Raw genomic sequence first — 13,412 nt, 5'->3', positions numbered from 1 at the left:
ATTATAGTATTATACTCTGTATACAACAGAAAATATTTTATAATAAATACCTATTATTAATGTTAGTAACTGAATTATAGTATATAGTAATAAACTGTATTTATAGAATACGTCATGGTAAATTATTTTTATCGACGATCGAAACGAAGTCGTTTCGGGGGAAAAATTATCAGTACTAAGAATAAACAAAAAGAAAAAAACCAAATAAAATTGTTAGATAATCATATAATAATATATATGACAACCAGCCAAGTCAGACCTTAGGCTTCAAAACATTATTCTAAGTGATAAGAAGAAATTATATGTTATGTTGTTATAAATAAATTTCTGGACTGAACATTGAACTTGGCATCCATTTAGATCTCACTTCTTTTGTCGTTGAAGTCAACAACCAGGGCATATATTATAGTATTAAACTTGGCTATCATTTTACATGTATGTTTTGGTGAGATATTATACATACGACAATATAGTAAATTTTCGTTCACCAATTTCAATAGTGTGCTTTTAGTTTTGATTGTAAGAGTTAATTGGCCTATATTATCAAACTAAGAAGATTATCTGTGTATTTTGGTTTTTACAATATTTTAATTTTTAAGATAATTATGAGAATTTTCAAATATTTAATATTTTACATAAGTATACTCCTAAGTCATAATTTATAACACACTCATAATCCCCGTCGTTGTTTCCTTCTGACCGTCAAACTATGCTTGTTGGCCATAGTAAACTCGTTGTAATCTTTAGCAAAATAATGATAGTCAGTTAATAAACATTCATTTTGTTTTATATTTAATTATTGCTGATTTAAAATAATTAAAAATAAACAATATGATAATTTAAAATATATATTTTTTTAATTAATTAATTAATTGATTAATTGAATTGATATAATAAACACAGTTGGTCCGGTCCATGCATTGTGCATAGGTCTATTCTGTTACTTTCACATTTCCGACTTCACGCCGAGTATATATACGATTGTTCCTTCTTCCTTCATGGCTTTCAGCATAATCGCGGTAAAAGTTAAGGTAACAGTCGCAGATTAGACCATTTCACTGGTACCGGTTTGGTATGCATAGTTCCGCGTCGGGGAGGTTAGACAGGTTTTCTCACTTACGATTTTATGTCTATTTAATTAATAATTATTAACATATTGTTTGGTGGATCTGGTCGTTTCATAGATTTTATTCGTTCGATCGGCGCCATTTTATTGCGTGTAATACCTTAAGTATGATCTCTGATTACCGTTACCATTAAGTTAAGTCATGATATTGGTGGTTGTTACCGGATGACAGACTACACTGAATGGATTATTTGAAACTTGTCAAGGCCGTTGTTCTCTTTTTTACCTCCGAAGCAATCCGTGATCAGCCGGGTCGTAAACTCGTGTCTCCGATTTTCACACGTCTCTTGCTGTTTCGGTCTCCGCAGTTCGTCGACGCGTGTACATTATTTTGCATTATCCTGTTTATATTATTACTCGTAAATTATTGTGTGTGTCCTTGAATCATGTTTTTTTCTAAAGATAAATTTATTTTTTATTCATTTTGTTATATTTTTTTTTTGTTTATTGTTAAACATTAATACATTCTAATGGCATATTATTTTTTATTTATTTATACGTTTTTTAGTAGAAGTATTGGCAAAATTGTTTCAATGACCGAGAACTTTACGAATATAAGAATATTATGTCTATTGTTTATAATACACTCGCATATCGTTCTAAACTAAATTAATATTTAGTTTATCGTGTTATAAAATAAAAAGTATATAGGTAAGTATACTATAAATTTTACCTTAATCTATAACTGACATAGCAGCATAAGCGGAAGTTTGGTTTAATTACTAAGAGAGAGGCTGAGAATTATAATACTCATTATACCTTTATAGCCTGGCTGTAGGTAATACTGTACTAGAGTCACTTGCAATTTCAAAGAGACAATTTACAATGTTTGACATACTAAACAATTTTAACAATATTAATTTTACAATAATTATTGAAAATATATTGTAATAATTATTGTACATTTAGTCACATTATAATGTCGAGGGCCAAGAGGGCTAAGACCGATAATAAAAATTTTTTGGGGTATGCCTCTAAAACTCCTTCCGATTTCCACCTTGGCATAGTGGTCAGTGACGTATCATCTCTAGTAGCTTAGTTTCAACTTTCAGGTAGGTAACCCTTGAATTATCTAAGCTTGTGGTTATGATGGTTGTATAACAGATTATATATTACGATATAACAAAAAATATAACACCGTAAAATACGGGGTTCAAATCACAATGATCAGAGATACATGACCATATAAGCTGTTTATATTACGATTTTTCTTTGAATTTAAATATTATTAAAATATATTATAGGATTTCTAGTAACTCTTATTTTTATTTTTTTACTTTAAAAACGGAATCCAATTTCCAAGTATTAATCATCGTTATAAGACTATTTAACTACTTAATAATAATAATAATAATAATTTATTTATAAATGAGCTAGGAGCCCATTAGTATTTAAAAGACTTATATATTAACAAAATCGATTAAAATTTAATTAAATGAGCGTGCACAGTCTTAAATTAACAGTAAAAAAAAGTTATTTAGTTCTACCAAATGCAAGTGAGGTGTCGGAGGTATTTCTTGATACCTATATTTTGATTATTAGCAAACGCAATCTTTATATGTAATATGGTCTTTATTTAAATATTGAAGCATTGAATTAATTATTTAATAATATAATAATTTCGTAATTTTTTCAAAAAAATACATAATATTTTAAACATTTATAATTTGAATAACTAAATGATAAGTTATTAACAAATGAACCTAATATAGGTAATTCATCAATAATATTATAGAACTTTGCAGTAATGTACCTATTTTGCCTATATTATACGCCGGCAGTATTGTTCTCGCGTGCTGTTGCGAGTCCTGACATCATCACACGACGTACTTCATAAGTTATTATTGATATTGTTTAAAGTAAATCAATAAAATAAACATTCTATTATCTTTATCAATACAATGTTTTTTTTGTTTTAGCTATAAAATGTATACAATTAAATATACTTGATTATAGTTTATAATATTTAAAATGAACCTCTTTGAAAGTAACATGATTACGTCTAACATTTAAGTTTTAATCCTAGTTTACAAATAATATATAAATTAATAGCTTTTAACTATTATTTTTTATTGAAGTAATAAAATATATAGTATTTTTAGTAACATTTTTATATTCTAAATTGAGTATGAATATATTAATTGAACAATGATGTGTGGTTTATTGTGTACGTGTCTGTGTACATGACAAGTAGTCGATTAAATGCTCCGATTTTCAATTTTGAAGTAGTTTTGATGCGATGGTTTGATTAGGTGCAATTTCAATTGTTTGTGAATATTGTTTAGCTCTAAAATGGAATGATGCATCTAAAGGAATGTGTTGTTTAAATGGAAAAATTAAATAAGAAGAGATTTGTATTTGTCCCCCTGCTGAACCATTGAATTCTCTCCTTATAGGTGATCATCCTAAACATGGATAATTTAAGCGTAACATACGTCGTTATAATAATACTTTTCAAATGACATCATTTAAAAGTCGTAAATAGTTGAAGGTAATTTTATGCTAACTTTTAAAGTTCAAGGCCGGGTATATCATTTGGCTGGCAGTCTACTACCGAATCGATATGACGAATACATATTTTTGTAGATATACTTCAGGGTAAACTCTGAAACTACTCGTCAGATCTTCTTGATTTTTATTTTTAACGAAAGAGTATATCACGGAGAAGGTTTCTATTACAATATCTTGGAGAAAAACACAATTTTTGTGTGTGTTAAAAGTCTAAAACAGGATTTTGAGATTTAAAATGGAAATTTTTGTTTATAAATGGTTGCTGTTGGTTTTTAATAATGATTAGTTAAAATAATAAAGTGGTCAACATATAAGTCAGATTGTTATACCAGCCATATAAAAACCTTGAGACGGCACATTATTACTTCTAATCCACCGTAGTAAAAAAAAAAATGATATAACTTTGAAACTTAAGAGTTAGAAACTATATACTTACGCACACATCTCGTGAAGTCTACAATCCACAACAGGTGGATTGCCTACCTGATAATAAAATACTGCTCGCATAATCGTAAGAGAGTCGTCTCACGGTCAACGCCAAGTTTAATGGCTATATTTTAACCTGAGTACCTGACTAACTAACTGACTGATACACGTAGCGCCTGAACAATAATAAACAGAGGCTTGCAATTTACACGGTACATTTGTACCACAAAATAAGTGTACAATAATAAAGCATTTTTAAAGTGGTGCTTGCACAAGTTTTTTGAGATTTAAAATGCTCAATGAAAATTTTAAGTTTTGAACATCGTCAAACCGAATACTAAATAAAAAATTAAACAAAGTTTGGATCATATTATAGAATTGGCATTTTTAATGGGCAACGAAGTGCACGGGTTTAGCTATTTACATATAAATATATTATAGCCATAAAAACAATAGAAATGTTGTCGCCAAGGAAATGATTTTTCGGTGTTAAAATAATATATATTTATTCATTTTTGTTAGACAAATATTTCGTCAGTATTGTATTGAATGTTCAACCGTAGACATCTGCAGTATAAAATAAATTTAATATGTCTAAAATGGCAGAAAAAAAATATATAGAAAATCTTGTCCAAATTTGACGCTGAATCACGAATGGACAATTAAAAAATTGAACTCTGATAATAAAACAAAGTCATTGCCAAATATGGCATTGACATTTAGTAAATTTGAATCGAAGAAAAAAAACATCGTCGTTGAAAGTTCATTTAAATCAGAAGAAAATTTAAGTGTGAAACAACTCGAAAAAATATATTCGTCTTGTCCAAATTTGACGCTGAATCACGAATGTACAATTAAAAAATTGAACTCTGATAACAAAACAAAGCCATTGTCAAATATGGCATTAGCATATTCTGACGAATTGGAAATAAAAAAGGCGCATAATTCGGAAAAAGTAACCGAAATAGAATGCGCACAAGAAGAAATAGAATTTTCGAAAAAGAAACGGAAAACAATATACAAGCGAATCAAGCGATTTTTTAAGTGTTTGTGTAGCGGCTGTGCTTAACTTTAACTTTTTTTGTTATTATTTTTTTTAAATTTATATTTAATTACACACTTTAACGACTATGTATAAATTAATACGCCATTTAAATCAGCTAGTATAATTAGTAAAATTTGTTTTGTGCATCAGAGGTGTAAAGATTATTATAATTTACAGGCATTATATGAAAAAAAAATTGCCTGTTATATTACAATAATGAATAAATCCTCTGATACATAAAACAAAAACACACTAATTATACTAGCTATTATTGTTAAAATAATTTATTAGTTTATGCATAGTTGCTATTTTGATGAAGTATTTCATATTTGATCATTTATTAAATGTTTATTAATAAGTTGTATAATAAAGAATATTTTCATTGAGTAATTTCATTGTTTTTTTATTTGATTTAGATAAAATAGTATTACAAAGTCCCAAAACGCTATGATAAAATTGATTTAAGGCGTGTGAAAATCGTGACTATGTACTTTCGGTTTTTTTTTGTGTCTGTGTACAGCATAACTTGTAGAAATAATACTTCAATTTCAAACTTCGGAGGAGGTACTTTTCGATTGCAAATTGAATATTCTTGGTGTATTATACCATTCAGGTTTATATAGAACCCACCACTTGCTGCTTACTCTTATATTTTTGATGTTTGATACATTTATAATAAATTATATACACTTTTGTATACCCGACATGATCCTTATAATGACATTGAAACTTGGAGCATCAGATTTTAGGTGTATAGTTAATTGTGTTTTTTATAATTCAAATTGTATTGTATTAATCACTTTTTGTTCCATTGCAAAATAAAAACTTTATAAGAACCAATACAATTAAACAGTTAGACAAAAGTAATAGATATATTATACTTTTACTTGTGTTAAATAAAATATTAAGCATGTTCCAATAACAATTTGAAACAATTTTAACAAGAAATAATAATATTAATTTAATTTTAAATTTTAATAGTATCATATATAATTGTCAGACTATTATCGCTGCAAATATAATATTATAGTGTTTTATATAGTGTTATTATTTTTCTTGCATTACTTTTTATGTTATAAAATATCACATACACATTATTTACCATTTTACAATTGTAACAAAGCCATAATATTGTTCTTCTAAATCAATCAATTATTCCAAAGCTTATACATAGATATATATTATTATTATTATTATTATTATAACGAGTTAATTCAATTAAACAATTATCTCTTATCTATAGAATAATTATTTTGTCTTTCATTATAATTTCTAAACGTACATATGCGTCAGATCATTGTACAAACCATAACAAGCAACGTTCGATTTTTCTTCTTATAAATTTGTAAGTAAAATAACATATATTTAAGAGTTAAGGTATTATACGCATTAATAATAGTTTTTGTATTAATAGGTATAATGTATATATAATTATATATTATTGTGTATCTATTAATAAAAATCAAAGTTGGTTTTAGTTATAATAGAATTACTTGTGAAAACGTAATATTTCAACTGCATATGTTATATTTTATTATAATTTCATATAATTTCTTATACTTCGTCGTAGGTAATTAATGTTCAATAAACTTTAAACATTTAAGAAATTTAGCTTATACTTTCAGCCAAATAAATAATGTATTTTAATTGAATTTAACGTGTCTAAATATTATACAAACATTATTCTCTATTTTTCTCCTAATTTCTAACTGTCTTCCCTTCTAACGTTTCTTATAACTATATATATATATGATATACGAATATAAGTTAATTTCTCAGTACAAGTATTACTCTAGATTAAAAATAAGTTATTGCAGGTGATTGCTAACAATATGTATTTAATACCTATATCTGTCCAGTTTTCATTCAGGCGTTGTGTATAGCATTATATAGTATAATCCAAAAAAAGTCCAGATTTACCTCTTCATAAAATTATCTATCATACAAAATGGATACCTTTTATATAAATGTTCGCATTAAATCAACTAGTAGGTAGTGTATGTATAGTATGATATATAATTTATATTATATAGCCATAATATTAATAATAAAATGAAGAAATATATATAAATATATATATTTTTAAAGTAATTATAATATTACAAAATACTCTCTAATTATGTATAGAAATATATTTTAAATACGTAAACGAAACACAAAAAAACAAAAGCCCAAATAAAATCTAGATTTGTTTTTTAGGAGACTAAGTATTGAATTAAATATTTTGATCACGCATATTTTTTTTAACAATACTCAGTTGTTACCTTAAAAATAAGTCATATAATTTTTTAACAAACAATTATCATACTCGTATTTTAGAGACAGTATTAAACGTAATTCAAAAAAGTAGAATTTAGCCCTTGTTAATATAAATGTCTTAATAAATTGCCAGCTTATTTTATATCAGTCGAATTTTAATAAAATAATATAAAAACACTTTAGTAACAATAATGACTCATTCGAAATTCTGTGATAATTTATGTAAGTTACTTATCGTATTATACATATAATAGTAATACTACAATTTATTATTAATTTGTACAATTGCTAGATTGTGCAGTAATTCAGGATCATCTAAAACGAATTAGTAGTTTAAAAAAGTTAATACTCTTTATAAATAATTATTAAACTATAAATTCAAGGAACAAAAATGTAATGATTATATTATAATTATTAAAATTTAACTACATTGATAATATGCTATTTTTTAAATAACACATAATCTGCACCGTAATGGCCAAATTACTAAATTGTTTTTAAATTTTCATGTTATCTGATTTCTTGCTATGAGATTTTTATTTGTTGTTTGTAAGTGTAATTGAATTAAAAATGTTATAATACAATTATTGGTTATTTTAAGTATTTTTACTTAATTTATTAATTTATTATAACGCCATAAATCAATTTTTTCTGTAAAAGAAATTTTATTTTTCACGGTTTTTTAGTAAAAAATATAAATGTATAGATATAATAATTATTATTTGAAAATATCAGGTCACTATTTTGAAAATCCTTTTATCATTATTTTGCATTACTATAATTCTTCTAATTGTTCTTTTCATGAGTTATTTATGAAGATTTTTTTCTTTAAAGTAACTTAAAAAAGAAAGTTCGTTTATCATTGGAATGGAAAGATCTTATGCACATTATACAAACATACGTTTGTTATAAACTCAGTTATATTACGATGATTCTTCCCTTCAATTTAGATTTAAATTGGTTTATTATAAATTTTAATTTGGTTATGAAAATTGAATTCAATTTGTATACACATAATAATAATCAAAATATTCATTTTTAAAATCATCTCATTAAATAACATGTTTATATATTATAAATATAATATTTCCATACTATAAACATATGATCTGTTATTCCAGTCGTCTATGCATCGAAATACTTCATACAAAGCCTAATATTTAATAGCCTAAAATAGTAATATTTGATTAAATTGTTCAAAAATAAAAAAATAAAAACAAATAAAAAAGTGCAATTTTTATAGCAGTTGTACACTATAGGTTGTAACTATATGATTCCTCGTTAGTAGTTTAACTAGCTAAAATTGTTGCAGCCACCGGTACACTTAAAAATTTGAATGGGTCCCTTTTTTATTTTTACACAACAATTGATGTTCTTAAAAAACCTGTATGTGATCCGTCATTTATCATGTTGACCCCCGACATAAACCTTATATTATAATGTATTGTAATATTGAATTTTCTGTGTAGGTTAATTTTGCAGAAATCGATTATTAGTGTTGTCGAAGAATAGTACAGAACTTATACACATATATAAATAACATACATGTATTATAATACAACAACACTATTTACCAATAAGTCAGCACTGTCTGCAAAGCCACGCCGCATCAAACATGTCAGCGTTTTGCCTGAACTCCTTTATCTTAATGACCATGATCACAGTTATAGTGACACACGCCACATTCACCAGGAGCACCAAATTTGATGACAGAACGGGCATTGACATTCATTTGGTCAAAAGGGATACCGACGACGTCAACGATGACGAAAATAGTGTCGAAAGCGATGAAGGTTTTTTTTATAGATTTACACATTTTTTCCAAGATAGCAGCGATAAAGAAGATGACGATGATGACGAAAAAAAACCGGATTTTATTACCACTTTCGACATATTTAAACTTTTGGACGAGGAATATGCTATGCAACAGTTCTATTGCGTTATAAACGAGGACCCGTGTGATGAAGTTGGAATGAGGCTCAAAGGTATGATGTTGTAAAATATAAAATACTTAATTTGCAGTTATTTACTTAATTATTATCGCACAGTAAATTCTTGATTATCCGTGGAATAGGTAGAGTTGCATTGCAATCATGGTTTGATTAGGTTAGGTAGCAAATTTCTTTGTACATATAGTCTTAAAGTTCAAGAGACAATTAAAATTAGTATAATGTTCTGAAAATGTAATGTGTACAGAAAAATTAAAGTAGTTTAATGATATTTAAGTAATAACTGAAAATGTGGAATACTTCAATTTTTTTATTAGTTTTCTGCTTTCAGGATAAATCGTTATTATAAGATTTCTTATCCAATATCATAAAATTTCACCTTTAATCGCTCATAAAAATAATTATGTGGCTTTATACTAAATTGTTTTTAATTTTCAACATATGAGGAAATTTGCACTATATTTTCAGACTTAAGGTGTTAAAAATGAATGTATTAAAATGAAATTATATATTTTAAATAATTATTTTTAGCAGGAGTTTAAAAATCTTACCAGGAATCTTATATTATATTTTTATGCATTTTAATATAATTTATAATCGTTAATTTAAAATTTTTTCTGCTCAATGCTTGAAAGGTAATGAAAATAAATTACTCAACCATTGTAAATCTAATAAACTCATCCCGCTTTATAAAGAATCTAAAATTTTAATTCTAATTTTATATTCTAATATAATATAATATATAATATATTATAATATAATATAATATAATATATTCTAATTTTAATTTAATAATAATTTTAATATCTTAGAATTAAAATTTTAAAAAGTCAAATCATTTGCCTATATTTATCCCCTTAAAAAATTATTTTTCTTGCAGTTCTCCAGTCTTGATAACCTAGTCAGCTACTTGAACGATTTTATAAAAAAAAATAAATATAAAAACATCATAAAAAAAAACTTATAAATTAAAAGTCAAAAAAGATTTCTAATAAGCAATAAATAAAAAAAACATTTTGGGTAATTCAAAAAATTGCAATCACAAATACTGTATATTTTCACAAAATATTGTTATCAATAAATCATATTTTATACGTGGTATAATTTTCAAAATATTCTGAATTTTATGTTATTTATAGTTATTTGAAATTTTCAACTTTTTTTAGTGTTATTACAATAAAATATGTTGTTAAAAATTTCAATCGGTTAAAAAACTTGAGAATTTTTAACAAGATTCCACATAAGTTTTTCTTATAGATAATAGATATGTAAAAATATTTCAAGCACATATTTACAATTTTTTTATAAAGATTTGAAGTTCAAATTTTAATAAAATTCATCAAAATTACGAAAATTTGAAAATTGTTTTGTAGTTGAAACTTGAAAATTTATAAAATGTGCAATTTATTTGACAAAGGCTTGAAAAATTAGTACAAAGTAATTCATACAGCTTATAAATTTGAACAAAATTAGACATTTAAACGATGTTCATTATATTTTTTTATAGTTTATAAACATAATTAGTTTTCATAATAGACATAATATTTATTATTTTATTATATTATAGCTCAAAATTATTATTCGTTGCGGACATAAAACTTAGTTTTTACGTATATTATTATATTTTATACGCACATAGATATTATTACATGTAACTTTTTTGGTAAAAATTAATTCAAGCTGTACTTTATTATTAATAGTCAATTTAACTAATTTTTCTAATAGTAAAATCAAACCACATAAAATACAATATACTTAGACCTTCAGTGGTATAGATTGATAAACCGTCTTATTTATTTCCTTTTTAAATATTGTCGCATAAGTATTTAATTAATTATATTATATACTTAAAATATTACTTTATTTTCCAGCTACTATACCCGAAGAAATAAACAGGAACTGCGAACGCTGTACCTCAACAGAAAGAAACAATATTCGACGAATTTTGAATTACGTGAAAAAACACTATCCACAATTTTGGAAACGTGTCGAACCAATTTATAAAAAAAAAATATGACTGCCTAAACTACTTATATTATTAAAACAATACATAAATAACGCCAAGTTTTTTATAAATATTTAATATTTATTTTAATAGAAACATACAATTATAACTATTTTTATAAGCATATAATTAACTTATATTAAAAATTGAAATAGCTTAAGTAAACAAAAATACGTAGGTAATTTGTTTTGTACTGGTTTTACTACAACGGAAAGTGCTTAGGAAAAGTTAAAAAAAGAAATATTTAAACGAATTAAAGTTAAGCTTTAAGAGGTTTAGCTGAAGCCCTTTCTTTTTCGAATTTTTCGAGGTTCTTCTTATATTCTCCGGTTGGGTCGTATTTGGCAGTCAGACGATCAAAGTCAGTAGAACGGTTCTTAATCAAAAACTTGATCACTTTTTCTGATCTATCTTTTTGTACATCTGTACATTTGCTGCAATCAGTTTTTAATGCATCTGGTAAAACTCCTGTAAATCAAACAACAACATATTATAACACGTATACTATGAACAGTATGAATACATAATAATTTTTTAAAAAAAATTGAAAATTCAAACTGCTAAGAAAAAATAAGGATAAATTACATTTTACATCTATATATCTTCCTTTATTTATTTCTAAATATTATACAGTAATTCGGCCCAGATAAATGAGAATTACAACACCCGGTGAAAGTGTTATCTAACTGAGTCAACAAGGTCTTATCGATATTATATGTTTGATGTGAAAGTGAAAATCGTTGTAATCTTATAAATAAAAATAATAGTATTAATGTTAGTTTTGTACTATTATTGATCATTAAATATTATATCTTCGTTAAATACCTATAGCGTAATAAATTATTATATATCAATTTATTCAAGTTGGTTATTTAGTGTATAATTTTAAGATAAATAAAAATATGTTATAAACTGACGTACTTATGGTTTTTTTATATAGGTAGTACATATGTTATGGTTTTTTTAACAATTGGTAATTGTTCGATATTTATTTAATACATATAGTCCCTACATAGATATACTAATAGATTATTATCTCAAAAGTTTATAGGTATTAAAAATTATAAAATTTAATCAAAGATAGTTAAATTAGTTTCATTAATTATAAATTATAATTGTATAATCTAGTTAAAATAAATAAAAATAAACAATATGCTTGTTCTTATGACTTACTCTTCAATTCTCGGCCTTCGTTGGTACAATTTCCTTCGTCAAGCAAACACTTAATGTAGCTGGTTAAAATTCTGTTATTGTTCAACACTTTGTCGACGTCAAAGTTGTCAAATTTGGTTGTGTACTTTTCTTCCGCTGCTGAAGTAAAGTAAATCAGCGATGCGATCAAGACGACAAATAAGTTAAGATGCGCCATTTTTATCCTTTTTAATTAATAAATATTCTTAAAAAATTAGTTTTGGTTGAATCGGAAATAATTGGGAATACTAAGCAAACTATGGTATCTGCATAGCCTTATATACCATTCCCATGCCGGTCAGATTAAAGAGAGGAAGTACTGACAGTTAGACTTAAGTGGGAGAGAGGTATACCGGTTTTGAATAACATGTCCATTATTGTAATCAAGTGCTTAATAAATTTGAGAAATATTCTTAAGTATATTATAACAGGCATTGCACGGATAGTTGGCAATTTTAAAATAAATCTTTACTCCATTAATTATATTTTTTTAAATACATCTATGTCATATTTTATTAGGTAGGTATGCCGTATTATTAAATCAAAACAACTAGACGCATATATATATTTGGTCTTATATAACTAATTAATAATTTGTTTTGTATATACAATTAGTAATTGGTATAATAATTAGTAATTATACACTTCAAACATCAAATATGTTTTTAATTGTTTTTCATCAGTGCAATTATTTTTGATAATCATTTTAATAATTTTCTACAAAAATGTATAAATGTATGTACTTACTTACTCACATATAAATATTTTATTTTTGTTTGATAAAATACACGTAATATTATAATCATTAACCATTATTATGACAATGATATGAAAATTATTATGTCATATGAAAAAATTAAACTAAATTCATAATTTAATTTTAACGAAAACGATAAACGA

The 13,412-nt window shown here is 25.2% G+C and overlaps 3 protein-coding genes across 3 annotated transcripts in view; 1 reads left to right on the top strand and 2 right to left on the bottom strand.

The window, feature by feature from the left end:
- The window catches only part of LOC114120678 (protein phosphatase 1 regulatory subunit 12A), a 138,822-nt gene that overhangs the window by 52,831 nt on the left and 72,579 nt on the right, over nucleotides 1-13,412 (bottom strand). The window lies entirely within an intron of this gene.
- On the top strand, nucleotides 6,355-11,584 carry LOC114120689 (allergen Tha p 1). The gene is made up of 3 exons (XM_027982677.2): nucleotides 6,355-6,453; nucleotides 8,837-9,352; nucleotides 11,188-11,584. The coding sequence occupies exons 2-3, from the start codon at nucleotides 8,983-8,985 to the stop codon at nucleotides 11,331-11,333; spliced, it is 516 nt and encodes a 171-aa protein (XP_027838478.1). The 5' UTR covers nucleotides 6,355-6,453; nucleotides 8,837-8,982; the 3' UTR covers nucleotides 11,334-11,584.
- Nucleotides 11,382-12,770, bottom strand: LOC114120690 (ejaculatory bulb-specific protein 3). Its single transcript, XM_027982680.2, has 2 exons — nucleotides 12,495-12,770; nucleotides 11,382-11,789 (listed from the first exon to the last, which is right to left on the bottom strand). Exons 1-2 carry the CDS (start codon nucleotides 12,688-12,690, stop codon nucleotides 11,581-11,583), a joined length of 405 nt encoding a protein of 134 aa, XP_027838481.1. The 5' UTR covers nucleotides 12,691-12,770; the 3' UTR covers nucleotides 11,382-11,580.

The sequence above is a fragment of the Aphis gossypii genome, chromosome 2, assembly GCF_020184175.1.
Source record: "Aphis gossypii isolate Hap1 chromosome 2, ASM2018417v2, whole genome shotgun sequence".
NCBI classification, from domain to species: domain Eukaryota; kingdom Metazoa; phylum Arthropoda; class Insecta; order Hemiptera; family Aphididae; genus Aphis; species Aphis gossypii.
The sequence above is the reverse complement of the archived record's forward strand: the minus strand, read 5'-3'. Positions and strand labels throughout refer to the sequence as shown.

Coding starts and splice junctions, on each gene's coding strand:
- LOC114120689 (XM_027982677.2), top strand. CDS start 8,983: ATGTCAGCGTTTTGCCTGAACTCCTTTATCTTAATGACCATGATCACA. Junction 9,353..11,187: donor AGTTGGAATGAGGCTCAAAG/GTATGATGTTGT, acceptor TTTATTTTCCAG/CTACTATACCCGAAGAAATA.
- LOC114120690 (XM_027982680.2), bottom strand. CDS start 12,690: ATGGCGCATCTTAACTTATTTGTCGTCTTGATCGCATCGCTGATTTAC. Junction 11,790..12,494: donor CGAAGGCCGAGAATTGAAGA/GTAAGTCATAAG, acceptor TTTGATTTACAG/GAGTTTTACCAGATGCATTA.